Source organism: Pogona vitticeps, chromosome 9, assembly GCF_051106095.1.
Source record: "Pogona vitticeps strain Pit_001003342236 chromosome 9, PviZW2.1, whole genome shotgun sequence".
Lineage (NCBI taxonomy): Eukaryota > Metazoa > Chordata > Lepidosauria > Squamata > Agamidae > Pogona > Pogona vitticeps.
This window is the reverse complement of record NC_135791.1, coordinates 6,046,137-6,067,362: the sequence shown is the minus strand read 5'-3', so window position 1 is coordinate 6,067,362 and position 21,226 is coordinate 6,046,137. Positions and strand designations below refer to the sequence as shown.

The 21,226-nt window shown below is 44.0% G+C and overlaps 1 protein-coding gene across 2 annotated transcripts; it reads right to left on the bottom strand.

The window, feature by feature from the left end:
• Positions 1 to 4,798: 4,798 nt before the first annotated feature.
• Positions 4,799 to 13,535, bottom strand: PDIK1L (PDLIM1 interacting kinase 1 like). 2 transcript variants are annotated; one of them, XM_078379946.1, is made up of 4 exons: positions 13,341 to 13,535; positions 12,646 to 12,679; positions 10,398 to 10,699; positions 4,799 to 8,878 (listed from the first exon to the last, which is right to left on the bottom strand). In XM_078379946.1, exons 3-4 carry the CDS (start codon positions 10,680 to 10,682, stop codon positions 8,138 to 8,140), a joined length of 1,026 nt encoding a protein of 341 aa, XP_078236072.1. In that variant the 5' UTR covers positions 10,683 to 10,699; positions 12,646 to 12,679; positions 13,341 to 13,535; the 3' UTR covers positions 4,799 to 8,137. The 2 variants fall into 2 exon arrangements, with proteins under 2 accessions (XP_078236072.1, XP_020634211.1); XM_020778552.3 differs by lacking the exon at positions 12,646 to 12,679 and having other exon boundaries at positions 13,341 to 13,532.
• Between the last annotated feature and the right edge of the window lie 7,691 nt (positions 13,536 to 21,226).

Genomic DNA, 21,226 nt, shown 5'->3' with positions numbered 1-21,226 from the left:
TTTAAATCACTATCTTGCGAAGCTTAGGTCCCGAAAACACCTGTTTTGCGAGCACGGAGGGAACTGTCAAAATCGTCGTCTAGCGAAAATTGGTTTGCGAAGCAGGGACCAAATATTGTCCGTAGGAATCACTGTTTTGCAAATTGCTATAGCGATCGCAAAAAGCCAATGTCTAGTGAAAAAACGGTCATTACTCAGTGATGCTCTAAGTTGCCTTGCTAAAAGGCATTCTTCTGTATTTGCTTTTAAAGTAACCAGATGTTCTGTGGAAGAGGGGGCCCTCTGGCTGGGACAAAATATCCCACTGTGAAGCAAGGGACAGGGGAAAGAGAAAAATGTGACATAATCTTTCATCTCTGAAATCTCTAGATTCTTGGAAGTCATGTCCTCGGGTCTCAGCACCAACCCAAGAGCTGACTCTGGAAATGAGCTGAAAATCAAAATTAGATGTGCTACTGTAAAGAGATATTGGGAAACTAACAGAAGAGATAGACTGTTTAATGTTGCTTAAACCTTTTGGTCAAGTCCGACTTCTACCTCTCTTAGGTAAGCTAAAGACAACATGCTGTTTCATAATAATTGCATGCTGGCAAGTCAGTTCTGACTTATGGAGACCCTTTTTGGGATTTTCCGGTATAGAATACACAGAAGTGGTCTGTCCTTCCCTTCTTCTGGGACTGTGCAGCTTGCCCAAGGTCACCCAGGCTGGCACAGCGGGGAATTGAACTCCCAATCTCTCACTGAGTTATCCAGGCCAGCTTAGACACTGTTTAGGGAACTAAATAGTTAACCAATTGTTTTTCAGTACAGAACTCAACAGAGGAATGATCTAAGCAGATGACTAGACAAGCGAAGGGTGTTGTAACTGAGGTTTCTCTGGTAAGAGAGAAGGCTGCAATTTGCAGAAAAATAGAGACAAACGAAGAGTGTGTTACACTAACATGTATTGATTCCTGTCCTCCTTGCACACACTAGAAAGAAGATAATGCAACCAATTTGTGTCTGCCAATTTCTCAAGCATCCCTTACCTGTTAATTTGTTACCAGATCCTTTACTGACCTACCCTTTTGATGAACCCTATGATTACATAAGTGTTAATCAAACAGAAACAGCCAAACCTATGATGTCATTGTGTGAAAACTGGTCTTGTACATGCTAGTTGACTTAGAGTTTCTTTCATGTTGAACTGTGAGTCAGCCCCCTTCGTTCTTGACAGATCCACCCTTCCATCCATCCATCCAGGTCTTAGACAGGGCAAGGAGGAAGGTACTTCTTTAACGTTAAAAAAGATGGCGTATGGAGTAGGTTGAACTGCACAACAAACACACCTCTTCCATACGTGCTTCAGAAAAAGACAATGGCAGGATGCAGAGAAGGGAAGGGTTCCTCTTTTTTTTGGACTACAAATCCCATAATCCCAAGCTAGCAGGATCATTGGCCATGCTAGTTTAAGAATTTGGGGAGAGATGGCATAAACAAGCCACCTCCTCGTGTCTGTTGAGGTGCAGAGAAGATTGGCCTCTCCTCTTGCCCAGTTTCTCCAACAGCCACTGCGATGAGAGCTTCAAAGGATGAAATCTGATCATCCTTCATTTCCACCAGGTTTATCATGGGACATGGTGGCGCTGCGGGTTAAAACGCAGAAGCCTCTGTGCTGCAGGGTCAGAAGACCAACAGTCATAAGATCGCATCTACACGACGGAACTGTCCCAGCTCCTGCCAACCTAGCAGTTCAAAAGCACGTAAATGCAAGTAGATAAACAGGTACCACCTCGGTGGGAAGGTCATGGCGTTCTGTGTCTAGTTGCGCTGGTCACGTGACCACGGAAACTGTCTTCGGACAAATGCTGGCTCTATGGCTTGGAGACAGGGATGAGCACCGTGCCCTGGAGTCAGACACGACTGGACTAAATGTCAAGGGGAACCTTTACCTTTACCTAGCTGTTCATGGGTTCATTGGATTGTTGAGATGTTAGAGCCTTGCTTTCCCATCTCCCTCATCCTTTGTGCCTCCTTGATTCTTTCCATTCCAGATATGTATTTTCAGCCCACTTTTTGATGGCATTTCACCAGATATGTATTTTGGTCTTAACTGAGAACCTCCCAATTGACAAGGTCAGTATTAAACTCCTTCACAGTTACTTTTGGTGTGTGACCTTCAAAACTGTCAATACTGTGTCTGTGTCTGCATTTCATATTAAGCCATGGTTTTATTTTAGCTGTTGGTTGCATTGGCTACAAAGGCCGACTAAACAACTTGCTCCCCCCATCTCTGCTTCTCTCCTACTCTTTTCGTTTCCCCTTCACAGTGAATGAACTCAGGGGTTCATGTCGTTGTTTGTGCTTGCAACACTCGAAAAACCGGGTAGCTGTTTGCTGGGGAAAGGAGGGGAGAACTAAGAGTCTTAAGGTGAGAAGATGATGGACCCTGCCACCCACTGAGGCTGGCAGAGTCGTCTGATCACAGTTGCACAGATTTGCGACTGTGCAAAGGAACACAGAGTCTCCTTCTTGCAAGGAAATGTTCGAAAAGGTGCGGCTTTGACGGCTGTTCAACTTCCCTGCAGACAAAGTTTATCTAACCACACAAAGCAACGGTCTATCATTACTTGGCACTTTTCAGTGCGCCAGCCCCGATTGGCTGGTGCAGAGGGACGAGCGGCTTTTAAAATGCACACCGAAAGTAAGCAAATGAAAACAACGAACAGGAAGTGGGGGGGGGGAAACACACACACACCAACTTCTTATCCCCAGCACAAAGAGCAATGCCTCTTACACACAAAGCCTGCCCAATACAGCATGTACAGCGGGCAGCAACAGAAACAAAAGGGGTGGTTAAATGGTGTTTGTGTACATGAAACCTTGATATCTGAGCTGCAGTCGGAGTCATTTTAGATGAAAGGGGGGAGGGAGAGAAATTGTTGCCTTCTTTGACAACCAAAATCTATGACTTAAGGCAACTTCCTTACTCTGCCTAATGGTAGAACCGGCTCTGTTGAGAAGAATCCATACCAGGCCTTGCAGGTTTACTTTTATTTTTGATTAAAGAAATCAAAGTCATTCCGATCATAGCTATGCCGTCAAATATCTTTCCCACATTTTTCTTCCGTAAGGAAAACCTGTAAGGAGCCTGTGTGCATTTCTTAAACGTTTTATCTGCGGAGAAAGATAAAAGGCTAGTACTAATCTGTCTTCTGTTCAGAACTTTCTGGGGAAGCAATTATTATTCAAGACTCCCAAAGGGTAAATGGTGTATGATCCAAATGCATGTGTTCCTTATACCGCTGGCTATGCAGTGAACATAAACAGAGCTGAACCTCCCCATCGGGGGGGGGGGAGCATGTCACATTGCCCAGAAGATAGGCAACCCTAAATAAAATTTAACTTTAAACAATTGATGTTAGGAGATCCTTTTCACCTGACCTCTCAGTGCTTTTTCCTTCACATCTGTTAAGGTTAAACTGAGTAGCTGGTGACACTTCTGATCAAAACAGTGAACGCCTACATAAAATCTCAGCTACTCTAGATGAGAAAGCACTGGCTCCAATAATCTTTTCCCTAAGTACAGTTTAGAACCAGTGTAGGAAACACCTAAGATTTGGGGTACATCGGCAAATGTCCCATTGAGCCAGATACAACTGTACCTGGGGGACCCCTGCAGCCTACTGATGCTTTTGAGTTCCAATTCCCATTAGTCTGAGACAACAAGCCAATGGCCAGGCATGAGAGGACAGAAGGTTGAGCACTGGCAGATTAACTCCTCACATGTTATATATCACAGGTGGAGAGCCCGAGCAAACCTGGGCCACAGCCTTATAGGAGCATTTCTGTAAATCAGTGGTCCCCAACTTTGGGGCTCCAGATGTTCTTGGACTTCATCTCCCAGAAATCCTGGCCAGCAGAGGTGGTGGCAGTGAAGGCTTCTGAGAGTTGTAGTCCACGAACATCTGGAGGTCCCAAGGTTGGGGACCATTGCTGTAAATGGCCCTTGGGGCGGGAAAGCTTTGCATATGCCTCGTCCCACCAGGGAGGATGCAGTGTGGGTGAAACTGGGTCCCCAAAAGAAGCGTAGATTGCTAGAGGGTTTCCACAGCTGGAGCTTTACCTATTGTTCTCCTTTCCCAATGAAGAGGCAATCACATTGGTGAAGTTAGAATTACAGTCTTAAGACTTGAAGTCCTTAGAATATCTTAGTTCTTGCTTAAACAGGAAAAATGTTTTCCTGAGTTATCAGTACTCAGGACACTTGGGGCATTAAAAGTTGAAACAACTTCTCTGGGAAAATATTAGAATCGAGTGCACCTGTTCCAAATATATGTTATTTGCAACAAGCGACTCCACCTTGAATTGATGGAAGTGACAGACCTGTCAGTGCTTTAACAAGGCCAGCACTACCTGAAGATCAGGTATTTATAGGGTGGGTCAGTGTTCCTTCCTATCAGTAATAGTATTTCTAGATTTCTAAACATTTCAGCAAAGCTTATGGATAATTTACAGGTGGGCTTCACCTCATACAGCAGACTGTTTGCCCTTAATAGCAACTAAATTCCTCCACCTTAAACAGCAGCCTCACTTTGCCTCACAGAGAGGCTACTTCTAGGCACAGTAAAAGAAATGAATGGCAACATTTGCTCAAACTGTATTCCACATCCAACAAGCTCAGCTTCAGGAGACAATGACACCCCAGGCTGATCAAGGATAATGCTGTGTGTTGGAAAAGCAGCTAGTTCACAAGCAAGGTAAAGGCTATCATATGAAGCCCATTAGACCAACAAAAAAAGGTCATCAAGCAGGAGGATTCATTTCAACTCAGACTTTATTTTTTAAAAAAGTTCTGAACTCAATAAATTACACAATCATTCCCCTCCCTCCTTTAATAAATTCTTCACAAAATAGAATTTACAATTTATAAGGAAAAGCTTTGAAAGTCTGTGTTTTTTTTCCTGAAGTGCTGATGAATATCTCAATTTCTGTGTTATGCTGGTGGGTTGTTTTGTAGCTGCTACAATTGTTTGGATTTCAAGAGAATTTACAGGAACTCAAAGCAAACACAAGCAACAACAAAAATTACACACACATACAAATTTCAAAAAACAATTATTCAGTGGATAATTAATGGAATAATCAAGTTAGCATTCAATGCCAACAGGCTAAGCACCATGAAAGGAAGTGACCTGAGGACGCCTCCCCGATTTTTAAGAACAAGAAACCAGTGCACTTTGGGCATTAACAGTTTTACTGCATTTAAGAAGCACATGCAATAATGCATTCAAAATCTGGATTTGCCATGGTCCAGAACGTGCCAGGAAACAGTACACAGTAATCCGACTAATGAGGACACATATGTAAGAATTCTTGCTTTTTAATAATCCGCAAAGACTTAAGCACCTATGGCTCACTCTTTTGTCTGATCTACATATTATGGAAATGTTTAGCTGATGAATGACAGGATACCAAGAGATCCATAGGAGTCCCTTCCTGCTTGCTATATAACTTTGTCTCTAAAGGCACAGTGGTGCTTTAAAGAGTAAAGAGAATTTAATTCTCTCTGAACATTTACCTTGTGACTGCACATTTACATTACCTCTACTTTTGTAGTCAAAGGACACACATTAATTGGGTCCTCAGATAACACAATATACCATTACACTGAAAGTGAGACAGACAGAGATATACACCAAATGAGAGAAGCTGAAATTCTCCTCAAGTATCCCTCGGCAAAATCTCGGGTTGCTAACATGACATTTCCTCAAATATTATTTTAGAAAAGATCTTCAGCATTTCCATAAGCTTTTATAAACAGTTCAGGCTGCAGTACTGTGCAAACTGTTATGCATCTTTATACCTAGAGGTCAATCCCAATTCAAGTCTGCAAGACTTTCTTCCAAGTTACCATGCACAGGATGACACTGCAAGACTGATAACTACACTCTGATTAAAGGGAAATGCATTTTTCAAGTCTATTAAGTATTTTCATCTGAAAAGCATCTTGCTTTCTGTGGATATACCATATTCGGAATGAAATGACAAATGTTCTCATTCTACTCTTCAGATATTAGCTATATCATCCAAGAACTATGAAGTACAATCAACTCCAGTGCATTTCAGAAGGAAACAAGACGTTAACTCACAATTCTCTGTTTGCTCTTGAACCAAGAACTTTTATTCCTGTCATTAGTCAACCAGAAACAAAATGAACAGTGCAACCCTTCTGATCCCATGCAGAGAGAGCAAGGTGCAAAGTGGCAGTAGACTATGCACCAACAACCTGGAAGAGAAGTCAGCTGATGAATGTTTCAGTGGGGGTGAACCCTGCCCATCGGACTGAGACTCCGCAGCCCTTCTTTCCCCGAGGCAGGCAGCGTCGGTTTCCTGTCTGTTCATGGCATTCCTTCCAGTCCGCTTCACTCCTTCTGCAACCCTTCTTTCAATTTCCATTCAACAAACAATCTTCCATTATCATATAACCAGTATAACCAGTGGGCACGGCCACCCTTCACACCACTGGCTCCTTCTGGAGGTTTGGGTACGGGAGCCACCGGGAAATTCAGGCTCATCGTCCTCCTGGCTGCTGCTGCTGCTACTGATATTGACTTCACTGAGCCAAGAGAGGGAAGGCTTCAGTTCAAGAGCAAATATTCCAGCCATCATATCTGGTGCACAAGAGTAATAAACAGTAATAACAAGATACCAGTAATGACAGGACCCACTATCTTGCTGGATAGAAGAGGATGTAATGGCTTGTAGCTGAATCACTTCTACAACACCCTGCTCTTTGTGAATGGGACAGTTGGATTCTGCCAAGGGTTCTGTATCTGCTGCTGTTGCCAGTTCAAGAATAAAAGAATGAGCATAGTTACTTTGTGTAGAGGAAAACAACATTTTCCCTCACTCACAGAAACTGGCAAGATTCCCTAACCAGGAAAAGCCTAGATAGTTCAATGATGCCCAACATTTCCAGTGTTCTTCTCCCCCAAAGTAAGTAAATGGGCCAACTACCTTGTCACTGAGGCCAATACTAGACAAAAGGATTGGGAAAAAAATCTCTACACCAAAAATGAAGGCAGCAACGCATTAACTAAACTAAATGCCAGGGCAACAAACAAAGCATTGGGCAGGGAAGATGTTACTAGGAAAATTATCAGCAGAACCCAGCATATCTTCTTCCTTTCCCGGGATTTCTGTTTTTAAAAATGATCAAAGAAGCATACTCCATTAAAGATAATAAAGTTAGATGCCATATGAATATAAGGAGTAACTATGAAACTGGTCTCACAGAGAGTCACTCAAGTATCTTGGAATGGGATGATGGTGGTGTAAAGTGCATCCCTAAGGCAGCAAACTCAAAGGCGAGGAATGCTGGGGCTGCAGTCTAGCACCTCTTGGACAAGTGCAGTTTGCCCACTCCAGAAAAAAAAGCTGAATATAGAAGGGCCTAACCAAGAGACTGGCAGACGATTGTTGGCATATGCCATGAGACTACCCACAGCAACCTCCCAGTCTAAAAGGTTCTCTCCACAACAGCTCAGTGCTTCAGTCAAGACATTCTCTTTGCAGCACACTTACTGACTATATTTTGTGCCATCATCTTCCAACTTTAAGGAGGGGGAAAAAGCAGAGAACAGTGATAGGTTGGGGAATTCATAGATGAGCCACAGTTACCCAATTCTATACAAGACAATATAAATAATGGGGAGATTTTGTCTGTATGAAAGGGGGAGGACGTCAAATCACCCATACTGACATAAATATATACATGTTTACTCTACAAAGTTGAACGATTTGCATTACCAGCATGCAAATCTTCTCTTCCATGGGCATTCCAAATTCTGCAGTAGAAGAACTGGAATGTATGAAATATTCCATAATGTATTCCTAGAAAGCAGTCATTTAAATTGCCAGTCTTCTGGGCCAAGTGGATAGCATTGCAGCTATAGCTTGAAAATACATATGTGGGAACTGAAATGAGAACAGCCACCTCAAGCTTAGTTTGCAAAAATCAAATGAAATACAATAGGGGTGGGGGGAACAATGAACCCTGACACCTTGAATTTGGGTTAGCCTGGTTTTTGCTTCCAAAAAGGGTGCACCATTGTTACAGATACTACTCTGTCACTAAGGCAAAGTACTCCAGAGGTCACGTGTCCCAACTGCTATCTTTAAAAGCAATTTTGACTAATCGAAGTTCTAATTCAAAAGCATCTGGGCGGTCTTGTGGGTTAGCAGCAAGCATTTCCTTAATCAGCTGTTTCATACGAGCATTCATTGTCTTTTTCTTAACAGGAATGAGCAGTTCCATTTTTGGATTTTCCAACAATGCCTCTCCGACCGGCACAATCTCAGTCCCTTGCTTCACGTAACTCCCCAGCAGCTCTTTCTTTGTCTCTGTGTCTATGAAAGTTATCCGTTCCAGCATTGCCCAAATTATAATCCCCAAAGCAAAGATATCAGCTTTAGCAGTATAGTGACCTTCCCAAACTTCAGGAGCCATGTAGAAATCGGTGCCACAAGCCGTAGAAAGAAAACATTTATTGACGTTCACAGGCTCTTCGGGATTTTGTCCTGAAGCCGAACAAACTTTACTCAGCCCAAAATCAGCTACTTTCAAGGTAGGTTCTAAGTCATTAGCATCCATCCTGCTTTGAGAGATCAAGATGTTGTCAGGCTTGAGGTCACGATGGATGATTTGGTTTTTGTGCAGAAAAGCCAGAGCACTGCTAAGCTGAAGCATAAAGCTGGTGTTGGTCTTTCGGCTTGGCTTTCGAGACAAGAGGTATTCATTCATGTCACCTCCATCACAGAAATCCATCACAAACCACAAGTAGTAGGCGCTTCTTGGATCAAAGGCGATTTCACCTTTTAAGGAGGTCTCTACAAGCTAAAATACAAACACATTTCATGGATATGTTGAGCAAGCACAATTCAGATAAGAAGGTAGTCAACTAAAGGAATGCCAATATCCATATTTTTAATGTGCACTTTGGAGCTGATTTAAATTGTTATCCCTACCTAGAGCAGTCCTATTGAATCAATAGAAGATATGCAAGTACTGACTTCAGAAGTCTTATTTGTTCGCTTGACCAATTCTAGCTGAAGCTAACAACTAGATTTAACCCTAAGATTTTTCTTAAGCAGTATTTTCAAGAGACACTAACTGGCAACATGAATTTATCACAAACACCTTAATTAGCTTCTTCCATGAATACATAAGCACAATTCAAATCTCATTTCTTTTCATTGTTTGTGCTGAAATGGAGTGCAGAACTAAAACATGATTTGGATCTCAGAACATTTAGAAAAATCATTATTTAAAGCTGTTTGTCTCCTTTCACCTTCCATCAGCTCAGCATTTCCTCTTCTAGGGAGCACTGGGCTCTGGAGGTCCCAGACATAAATTATGATTGACACCATGATTTCTTTTTCTACATTACTAGCTGACAGGAAAGCATAATGTGAACTGACAACCATCACAACAAACCAGAGTTAAGTTTCTTTAACCATAGTTTGAGATAAATCTTACTGACTGGTTGCCAAAGGTTTGTTAAGTCTTTTTACTAATGGAAAATTACTAACAGAATTCTAAAACACACTTTCTGCCATCTGCACAGATGAACACCGTGAGGCTAGTTCAAGAGAATAAAATGTTACAAGAATCAAAGGCTCTCCATTTTGCTCTCAAAGTTAATCCCAAATGCTGCCAAACAAACAGCAATAAATACAGTAAAATGCGTAAAATATAGTAGTAGCTATTTCATAATCTGCTTGAGGAAAAATGAAGGAAATTTACTTTGCTACATCCATGTTAAACAGGAACAAGTCAACTAAAATCAGTATCAAAAGAAGGATTCAGCATACAAAAGTGTTGGAAGAGGGGTGGTTAGGAGACCATTTTTCATTTATTATTTTAATAGCTTTTCATTCTTGGTCTTGTTTTCAAAGTGCCATTATACAACCATTATGGAACTAATAGACTGTGCAACCAAAGAGGAGATTACAACAAAGCTGACGTAATGACACAATTTCCTGACACAGTCACGGCTTTTTTAATTAGCCCCTTGCAGAAATTATTAAAAGTTTAATCAATCCGTCTTCTTCCAGATTGGTTTTGACAGCACTCGTTACAAGGCTCTCAATGTTCTCTAATGTTATGGCTGCACGGCAGTTAGTACTTCCCTACCTTTAGCCACTAATTTAGTGGCATAAAAAGACCAGCTGATTTTGAACCGTAGTATAGTCTTCAGCTATGGGTTTTTATGTTCAAGCCCTCTTAAAACCAGAGCCAATGTTTAGAAAAATAATTCAGTTACTTCTACATATATTAAAATTACTTTGCTGAGAATATCAGACTTCTGTGTTACAAATGACTTGTTTTTTCCACCCTCTTTAGGTTCAATTACCTGCAAATAAAGAGAGGAACTGGAACCATGGGACATCTTCTGTACCATGCCGTCTTTTTGCAAAATGCACTCCTCCAAGTGAATAACATTTGGATGTTGGCTCTTGATGCTGCTAAGTGCCCAGAACTCACGCAGGGCTAGCTCTACATTCTCTGGGGCATGACACCGGATCTTCTTCACAGCAACACGTGCAGAGGTTTTCCTCACTACTGCTTCATACACCACACCATAGCTGCCACGACCAACCTCCCGTATTAGATCGTACTTTGGCTGGCTACTCACCATCTTCAAGGTCTATGTATCTAGAGAAAAGGAAAAAAAAACACAACTTATGTACTTATGATTGATCTATTACAAAGTCAATCATTATAATGTCTGTTACCATGATATCATGTTAATCTTTAAAGCCCTAAATGAACTACGATTGGGTTATTTGAAGGGTTGTCTTCAACAACATGAACCTACACAAACCCTATAACTGGGCACTGAGCCACATATGCTTGCTCATAAGATGCATCATATTGTTAGGCATTAGAAACCAGCCATTTCAGTGCTTCCTCCATCACTGTGGAATTTTCCTTACTCAGAAAGTATATACAGTATGCCACCCTCACTGACTGCTTTATAAGAGGCCCTTAAGACCTGTTCATTTAAATCTGCTGTTGTTGAATGGGTACTGCTGTTTTACTGGTGGTCCCAAATGTTTTCTTTTATATTGCTGTTGTGTATTTGTGGTTCTTGATGCTTTTAATTCTGAAAGTTATCCTGACATAACTTTCTGCCCAAAAAAACACAGTATACATAAGCATGGAACAATACAACCCCAAATGCTGCAGATGTATAATTTATCCTCAATATCCTGTAGTTCTCTTCCCATTCTTACCACTCTGCAATGCTTTTTCCAGTAATGGCAGCTGTTGATTATGCAAATCAAACCACCTTACTCAAAAATATGTGGTTATATATCCTATCTCTTAGGTTTCAAAATGGCACATGACTTATTTTACTAGTTATTTTTCAGGAGCAGAACACTCAGATACTTAAGCCAAACAGTCACCATGGAAGTATAAAGTTGATACATTTTAAAACAAAGACAGAAATGCCATATAAGTGCATACACGCCTAGGAATAGATCTCACACCTACTGTATTATTTGGACAAGAATAAACAGATTAAGTTACAAAAAGCCTTCTAAGAGACCAGCTTACAGCCATTGGTTACGCCACCAAGAGGTGTTGCTGAATCTCCTGAGGAAAGTAAGCAAAAGCAGCTGTTGACAACATGCCACAAGAATACTATGGATACCAAAGACTGTATTAGATAACTCATAAATAAACATGACTAGCAGGACAACCTAGAAGGTAATCCTTGGGAATCTGAAAATTACTGAATTCCCAGGCCATTGCAATGCATGCATATCTTGTGTGCAGAGAGATTTGTCTGGAATTGTATCTAGAATTTCAGCTCTGTTCCTGCTTATTTAATCTCTTCACTATATAGCCACCTTCTTTTCCTATTCTTATTATCCCCAAGATACAACACTTCACTTGTGTGTGTAGTCCAAGAACTCTAGCACATCCAGTCAGTACACAACACTATAGTATTTCCCAAGAATTCCTCTATTTGATGAATAGAATGGCAGCTTTCTTGCTCACACCTTTAGTGGGTTCTGGACATTCAAGGAACAGGTAACCAAATTTTACTGGTGGTATAGTTTAAAGTAGAGATATTTCAAATGACTACCCAGCACAAGACAACAGTCATGTTTTAACTGCTCACTCTAGCTCTCTGTGAGCACAGCTCCTGTATATAATGAACACTGAATATACCTGAATTTTACCTATGATAGTAGAGTGCTAGGGGAAGGTTCTTTTATCCTGAAGAGCTGCAGAAGATGACTAAAAGGGGTGTGTGTGTGTGTGTGTGTGTGTGTGTGTCTTGTATCAATCTTATATCACTTTTAAAAATTGTTATTCTTTTTCATCTTGATTATTTACCTTTATTGTTACATGATGTTTCATAACAGTGGAAGACATAAATAAATAAAAGATACAAAAGATTCATTTTCTCTTCCCAGTCCTGGAATGTAAACAGATGCCACTATCACACAACTATTTTGCAGCCCTAGAAACACAGTGCCATATTATGGAAGTTTACAAAGAATCGGGGCGCCTTCAGATTATGCTACACACACAAGTGAAGCCACTCCTTTGCATTTGTTGCAAAGCGTTTGACAACCGCAACATACCCCTCATAGCAACGGGAGCATCGGGACTAGGCGACTGTCAAGAAGGGAAAGAAATCGTCAGCCTGGCAGCAGGAGATTTAGCAGCAGGAGATTCTACAGAAAGCAGGACATGAAGCCTCCCCTCTATGGGGAAAGAGGGCCACCTGCTAACAGAAGCCGAACAAACAGCTGATGAAGACGCAGAGCCGGCGGCGATCCAAGAGGCTGCGAGAGCGCCTTCCTTGCGAGGCCCATTCTCCGTAGCCAACTATGCATGGTTGCCTCGGCTTCTCCCCCCCCCCCCCCGTGCTTTCAGGCCTCTCCTAAAGGCCCGACCACGGGAAAGCCTGGGCGGCCTGCCTCGGCTTCCGTCCCCTCAAGAAAGCCTGTCTCCCCCCCCTCCAGCCCAGGTTTGGCGCCGCGTCACGTGCGAACCGTCCCTCTTGAAGCCATCCGTGTCAGGACGCAGCCCCTTCCCTCCCTCAGGGACACAACCGGGGTGGGGGTAAAGGAAAGGGAGCCCGACGGCGAAGCCCGCGAGGCCCTCGGCCCGACGGCGAGGCCCTCGCCTCCAAGTCGTCTCCTCAGGCCCAAGCCACCGGGTGTCGGAGGCGGCGGCCGGCCTGTCAGGACTCGTCCTCGGGGCTCCGGACGACGCGCCCCCGCAGCTCCCGGTGGAGACTCGCAGGCCAGGCCCCAACAGGTTACATTTTTACCTCAGAGCCACCGCAGCGCTCTCTCCTCCTGGCCGCCATTATCAGGCTCCCTGCCTTCCCTTCCCTTCCCCCCACTTTCTCTTCTCTCTTCACCGCCGCCTTCCTTCTCCCGGGTTCGCCGACACACCCCCTTTCGGGGAGACAGCCGCGCACGCGCGCCAGGCGCACGCGGAACGCTCCCTCCTTCCCCTCCTGATTGGCCCTCGCAGAGCCAGAAAGGGGGCGGGGGGAAGGCGCGCGCGAGGTCTCTCATTGGCTGCGGCGCGCGGGTCTCGCGCTCGCGGTCTGGCGCTCTCTCTCTCTCTCTCTCTCTTTCTCTCCCCCACCCCCCGCCATCCCTCCCTCCCTCGGCGCGCGCCCTGCTTGCCTTGCAAAAGCCGGAGCCGCCCGCGGCGCGTCTTGCAAAGAGGGGGCCTGCCTGGGTTTGTGGCTGCGTGTGCTGCAAGGAACGGCGGTGCAAGCCGCGGCAACAACAACAACAACAACAACAACAACAAAAAGGTGGCTTTGCTGGCGCTGGTGGTTGTTGGTATTAATATTTCTTGCAATGCTTTGCTCCTATCTTTTCCCTTATGTGCACGCTTTATTTTATTGGGGCGGGAGGGTTTTGCAAACCGAAAAGCGCTTGCTGATCGGGCGGTAGAGAGGGGGACACCAGAGAGTCGCCCGGCTTGCCTAAAGCTGGAGCTTCGCTTGCCTTGGTGAGCTTAAGAAACCGAAGCCAGCAATGAGCGATGCACCTTGCAAAAGCCGGCTCCTGGAGGAGGTGGTCCCAGAACGCGCGGCGCTTGGATTCCTCGCAACAAAGCCGGTTGCGCAAAAGCCGCGGCATCAGCATCCTCCTTTGTACCTTCCCCCGCCCCCGCGCAGGATGAGCGAGGGTGCCGGAGGAGCCCGATCGCCTTGCCGCCCCCGATCGGCTGCCTCCTCCCCCCCCCCGCCCCCGGTGCAGACATACCTACCGCAGGTGTCACCCGGAGCTCTCCCTCCTGCCGGTTCCCCCGCTGGACTGGTATGCATTGCCCATCTTGGGCTTGAGTCTCGCCGTTAAGCCTCGGACAGTTGTGGTGTGAAAACAATGGACCCCTCGGATTTGCTCGCCTTGCTTAGAGAAGGCGAGAAAATCAACCCGGCTCTCATCATTAAAAAAAAATACAAAGAACGCCAAGGGGTTGTTTTGCAACGTGGGGACGCCTTTTGTTAGCCCCGTCTCGCCAGCCTTGCCGTGGGGACACGCTTCGTGGCTCCTGCAAAGGCATGAAGGTTGAAATCGGATGGTAAGATCTTTGCCACCCCTTTCCAAGGAAGGATAGAAGGCTGGTGGTATCTCCCCTTAAAGGGACACTGTCGTCCCTTTAAAAAAATTCTTATTAGGGTGAATGGTAGGATTTTTATCTGTATAGCATCGGGCGAGTCTGTGTTGGCTCGGGCATGTTGTGGGAATGGCTAGCGGTCGGATTCCAAACGATCTCCTGTATGGAGAATTAGTGCAAGGAAATTGCCCTAGAGGGAGACCACAGCTGCGATACAAGGAGATCTGCAAGTGGAATCTGAAGGCCTTAGAAACGGATCTCAACAGATGGGAAACCTTGATGTCTGAGCATTCAGTCTGGAGGCAGGAATTGCATCACAGCCTCTCCCAATTTGAAGAGACCCTTGTCCAGCAGGCCGAGGCAGAGAGGCAGTCCCAAAACCAGCAAAATCAGGGAGCTGGACAGGGGACAGATTGTATTTTTCTTCAATGTGGAAGGGACAGTCACTCTCGAATTGGCCTTCTCAGCCGCACTAGATGCTGTTCCAAGTCCTCCGTACAGAGTATGTTACCATAAATTTGAGACTATCTAATCTCTAAATCGGGAGAGTGTATGTGTGTGTTTGTGGACAGGGAGCGGGGTTTGCTTTTAAGAGAGAGGCTGAACACACTAGATTCACACAAAGGCAATGGGCAGCTGACATTTTTCAGATACCTTTTTTTCCCTGTGAAAATTTCAGATTTTCTTGATTTTCCCCTGCAGTCGCCACTCTGTAGAAATCTACGTACTGTATGCCTGTTCCAATCCCATTCTGCTCCATTTGTGAGGGGGGGGGATGTGCCTTTTTTTAAGACTACAGCTCCCAGAATCCCTGAGCCGCCCACTGACTGGCTGGGAGGTTCTGGAAGTTGTGGTCCAGGAAATGACACCTTCCCCATCTCTGAGACCTCAACAGATGTCCTTTTCTGCAGTGGGCTGTACAGACAGGAGGGCAATTCAGGGCTGGTCAGTGGCCATCCAGCAGAGTAAGGCTGCTGCTTCCTAGCAGTTTACTTAGTGACCCGTCCTGCATCTCCTTAAGCCACTCAGATGCCTTCAGATGGGGTTGTCTTCTTCATTGCCAACAAAGTGACTCTTATTTGCTTCAGGCAGTGTAATGTCTTGGGCAATATCTGGCTCCCCCTCCCATCTCAGATGTTGTTTGGAGTGCGGCTGCCATCCAACCCTAGTTAGTTCAGGCAGTGGATAAGGGTTCGTGAGAGGCAAAATTCATCCAACATCTTGAGGGCTTTGAAGTTGCCCACCAATCTCCGGTGTTGACCTTCCTTAGGGGGGACTAAGTTATGTTGCTGCCAAGGCTTATGGTGTGCCCCACGTCTGTGAGAGCTCCTCACCCTAGAGCGGCGATGGCAAAATTATGGCACGCGTGCCACAGCTAGCACGCAGAGCCATCACTGCCCTAGAGGGATGTAGTGAATTGGGTCCTTCCATAATCTGTGGGAAGTTTCAAGTAGCCATTTGTTGGTACCTCTAGATCTGTGGTTCCCAACCTTGGGTCTCCAGATGTTATTGGACTAAAACTCTCAGAAATCTTCGCCACTAGCTATGCTAGCCAGGATTTCTGGGAGTTAAAATCCAGGAACATCTGGGGATCCAAGATTGGGAATCTTTGCCCTCAATTAAGCCCACCTATCAATTCCTGTGTGCTCCTCTATCTGGGAGTTCTGAAGAGTGGACTCTTGTGTATGAGTAAACATGCATAATAAGAAGAAGATCATGAAAAACCAGGTGCCCCCCCTCTACCTGTGGGATCATTCTCAGACATCACGGACAGTGACTGATTTCTCTCAATGTTTTCTGGATACATTTATTAGTGGATTGAGATTGGATCTTATAGACCAGATGGGCGAGGTACAAATCAAATAAATAAAATAAATAAATCTGGTAGCAGAAAAGTGGCATTCATTTTTCAACAAATGTAGTTGTGCTCACATGAGGGGTATGAGAGGTGCATAATTCACAGAACAATTTATGAATGGTTGTCATATTTAATGTATGTTGCCAAATAAACAGAGTTTGTTCACTCTTTAATTTTCTTGCTCGGCTCCTTGGAGTGGCAAGGTTTCCAGATGGAATGAACATTTAATCTCACCGTCTGCCTGTGTGGTCAACAGCAAGCCTTTACGGTGTTCATCACATGAGTCCGTACAATTTCTGAGCCCAGAAATGAATCCTGCCGACAGAGAAGAGACACTGTTCTTTATTGCTGGACATGGTCTGAAACAGTCACAAAACTATTTGAGAAAACATATCTCTCCGTATCGACTTCTTTGGGTTTAAAATTCTTTAGGAGATCTCTTTCTTGGGGTCCCACCACCCTCCCAGGCACAGATACAGACATGGAACAGGGCCTTTATGGTGGCTGCTTACAGGCTGTGGAACTCCCATTTCACCAGAGGAGAGTCTGGCCCCTTCCCCGCTGTTCTTCTGCCAGTAAGCAAAAAACTTTACTTTTATGGTACTTTTTGAGTATGCAAATTGCTCCCAAGGAAGGGATTTTAAGGAGGAGTTGCCTTTTCATCTTTGAAGTGGATTTTTAAAGATTGTCTTAAATGCATTTTAATTATCACTTTTTAATAATATGTTTAATTGTCTTTTCACAGTGCATTACACTTGTAATTGTTTTAATATTTGTATTTTTGTAAGCTGCTTCGAGTTCTGCTACGGGGAGAAAGGCAGGGCAGAAATAAAATAAAATAAATGAATAAATAACATTGCTGTAAGGTTTGTTAACATGTAGGAAATAAAGTCATGTTTGATCATTCTAGAGGAGGAAATAGAGGTAAAGGGAAATCATGCATTGAGTGCATTTACATTTAAGCAGCAATACAGAAACCACGTGTCTTAAGTCTGTTCATGCTTAGGTTTTGTGAGGTGCAGATACTAGTTGCATACTTTTTAAAAATTCTGGCAGTGTATGTATGTGCTTGCCTATTTGAAATTACTAGGTAAGAGTCAAAATCCACTAACAAAGGGAACTTGGTTGTTTTTGTTAAATGCCATCAAGCCCCTTCCAACTCACAGAGACTTTATGAAAAAGGGACTCCAAAATATCCTGATCTCAATAGCTCTGCTCAGGTCTTAATCTATCTCATAAAGAGCCCTGCTGAATCTGGCATCCCAACAAAGGAGATGTTAAGAACATGAGAACTAAAAAAGGGCCCATCTAGTCCAGCTCCCTGTATCTCACCATGGCCCCACCAGATGCCTCTGGGAGCCCAGGAGAAAACAAGATACCTGTCTCCTGATACACTTCCCCTGCATCTGGCATTTGGAGGTCCATTCCTTTTAAGCCTGGAGATTGTACATCCCCATCGTGGCTTGTAACCTGCGATGGACCTTTCCTCCAAAAATCTATCCAATCCCCTTTTACAGGCATCTAGGCCAGATGCCATCACCATATCCTGTAGCAAGGAGTTCCACAGACTTGCAACCCACTGGGTAAAGAAATATTTTCTTTTTTTAAATTAATAACTTGGGAGAAGGTATGGGATACAGAGGGTAAAGGGCCATGTAAGGGGGGGAAAGGAGGGGGAGGAGAAACACAAAATATACTGACATCCAATCTATTCATATTGCAATATGAATAGTTTTCTACTATTGGTTGCCCTCCAAGTTTTAACTCACATTTACATCCTAGTTTAGATCTATGTTATTCAAACACTCTCTGGTGACTCAAACCATTTATGAAATAAATCCCATCATTCAGTTGCCTAAGAAATATTTTCTTATGTCTATCCTCACTCTCCCAACACTCAATTGGAGTGGATGTCCCCTGGTTCTAGTATTGCATGAGAGGGAAAAGAGCTTCCCTCTGTCCACTTGATCCATTCCCCTGCATAATTTTATACGGCACCTTTTCTCTAGAGTAAAGAGCCCTGAACGCTGTAGCCTTTCCTCATAAGGGAGGTGCCCCAGCCCAGCCATCATTTTAGTCACTCTCTTCTGCACCTTTTCCAGTTGCACTGTGTCTTTTTTGAGAACTGTACACAATACTCCAGCTGCGGCCTTACCAGTGTTTTGTACAATGGCTTTATAATGTTGGCTGTTTTATTTTCAATCCCTTTTTAATACCTAGACTTGAATTGGCCTACTTCACTGCTGCCGCAGACTGGGTTGACACTTTCATCGAGCTCTCCACCAGCACACCAAGATCTCTATCCTGATCCATCACGGACAGCTCAGAACCCATTAACTGATAACTAAAGTTTTGATTTTTTTTTTTTTTGCCCCAATGTGCATTACTTTACATTTTCTTATACTGGAACACATTTGCCATTTTGCTGCCCATTCTCCCAGAGATTCTTCTGGAGCTCTTCACAATCCCTTCTGGTCTTCACCATCTGGAAAAGTTTTGTGTCACCTGCAAACCTGGCCACCTCACTGCTTATCCCTGTCTCCAGGTCACTGATGAACAGGTTGAACCTCTCTCCATGGTGAAAACTGCCCATTGACACTTATTCTCTGTTTCCTGGTTCTCAACCAATTCTCAGTCCATAAGAGGACCTGTCCTCCTATCCCCTGACTGGAATTTTCTCAGCAGCCTTTGGTGAGGGGCCATGTCAAACGCCTTCTGAAAATCCAGTTAGACAATCCAATATCCACTGGTTCACCCACATCCACAGACCTGTTGACCTTTTCAAAGAACTCTAAAGCCGTGATCCCCAACCTTGGTCCTCCAGATGTTCTCAGACTACAACTCCCAGAAGCCTGCACCGCCACTTCTGCTGGCCAGGATTTCTGGGAGTTGAAGTCCAAGAACATCTGGAGGCCCAAGGTTGAGGACCACTGCTCTAAAGGGTTTGTGAGGCAAGACTTGCCCTCACAGAAGCTGTGCTGATTTTCCCTCAGCAAGGCTTTTTCTTCTCTGTGTTTTAAGATTTTATCTTGGATGAGGCTTTCCACCATTTTCCCTGGAACAGACATTAGGTTAACTGGCCTGTAATTTCCTCGGTTACCCCTCCTTCCCTTTTTTAAAGATTGCCATGACGTGTGTGGTACTTCAGTCCTCTGGCGCTGTGGCCATTTTAAGGGACGAGTTGTCTATTTTAGTTCAGAGATCAGCAACTTCATTCCTCAGTTCCTTAATAACCCCTGATCTTCAATTTGTCGATTAGGTCTAAAACTGTCCTCTCTTTTAACCTGTATCTAATTTAATTCATTAGTCAGCAGGGGCCGTTCGGTCAGTGGAATCTGTCCAAAGTCTTCTGTCGTGAAGACAGATGCAAAGAACTCATTTAATTTCTCTGCAATTTCCAAGTCCCCCTTTCCATCCCTCACCATCCAGAGGGCCAACTGCTTCTCTGTCAGGTTTCCTGCTTCTAACAGAGTTAAAGAAGCTTTTATTATTCCCCTTTATATTGCTGGCCATACAGCATGGTTACTATTCCCTAGAGGCTCAGTGACATTCACATCCCCTAACCAGGTCCAATATTAAATCCAGAGCCACCAGTCCTCTGGTGGGCTCCATGACACGTTACTCCAAGGCACAGCTGTTTAGCATGTCAAGAAACCCGGTCTCTCTCTCTTGACCCAAGCATGCATTGTTTAGTCTTCTTTTCCTGCTGCCATCCACCTTTCCCATCATTATTCTCTTTTCCAGACCATCCTGCCTTCTCACAAAGCAGGACAGACTCAGTTTCAACATTTATTTATTTATTTTTGCCTCCAGAGAGAGTTCAGGCCTGATTTGATCTAGGATCCACTTCTTTGACTTCCTGGCAGTCCAGGGATATCCACAAAGCTTTTCTCCAGCACCACAGTTCAAATGAATCCTTTCTTTTTTTTTTTTGAGTCAGTTTCCTTGACCAGCTTTCACACCCGTGAAAATACAAGAATGTGGACGATCTTGTTCTTGGTCTCCATTGACACATCCTCACAACTTGATGACCTTTTCTAAGTCCTTCATTGCTGCCCATCCAAGGCTCAGCCGTCTAATCATTTCTTGGCTGCGCTCTCCATTTGGGTTGATGTTTGAACTGAGGTGTACAAAACTTTCAACAGTTTTAATTTCTTCATGGTCCATGATCAAGTTGTGTTGTTCTTCTGTAGTCATGGTTACTACAGGGAACTTAAGAGGGTCTAATTCTAAAAATTAATTGAGATGTACCCAGAGTTGCTTTCCTTTTGGTTAAAAAATACACACCAAACAGTGGCAATTTTCAAACAAGGCTTTTATTCTGCCATGTCATAACAATTTGCCATTGTGTATGTCCAGGTATTGACATTTTCCATGTGTGATCACTGTCATTGTACCATTTCCTCCCAGATATGGGAAAAGTCCTGCAACCCACAGAATAACCCAGGTTGTCATTCAAGAAAACAATTTTTCCCCATTTCTGCTTCCATTTAGGGGAAAAATATTCTAAGGAAGAAATGGCAGGATAGGAATACATTTGGTGGCGTTTGACGCCCTTTTGTCTGAAATCACACAGGGCTCTTCAGCATTTCACTTTGGTGGGGCAGTGTTAGAAAAGGCCTCTTTTGGAAGGGGACGTATTTACATATGTGGTGGTTATGTGAAGTAAGAAAGCAAGAATGGAAGCAAGTCTTTAAAGAAATAAGGGAAATAAC

Bases quoted from the DNA above. Each gene is read 5' to 3' on its own strand.
- PDIK1L (XM_078379946.1), bottom strand. From the start codon at position 10,682: ATGGTGAGTAGCCAGCCAAAGTACGATCTAATACGGGAGGTTGGTCGT. The intron at 8,879-10,397 runs GTAATTGAACCT...TTTGTATTTTAG, and splicing joins GTTCCTCTCTTTATTTGCAG to CTTGTAGAGACCTCCTTAAA.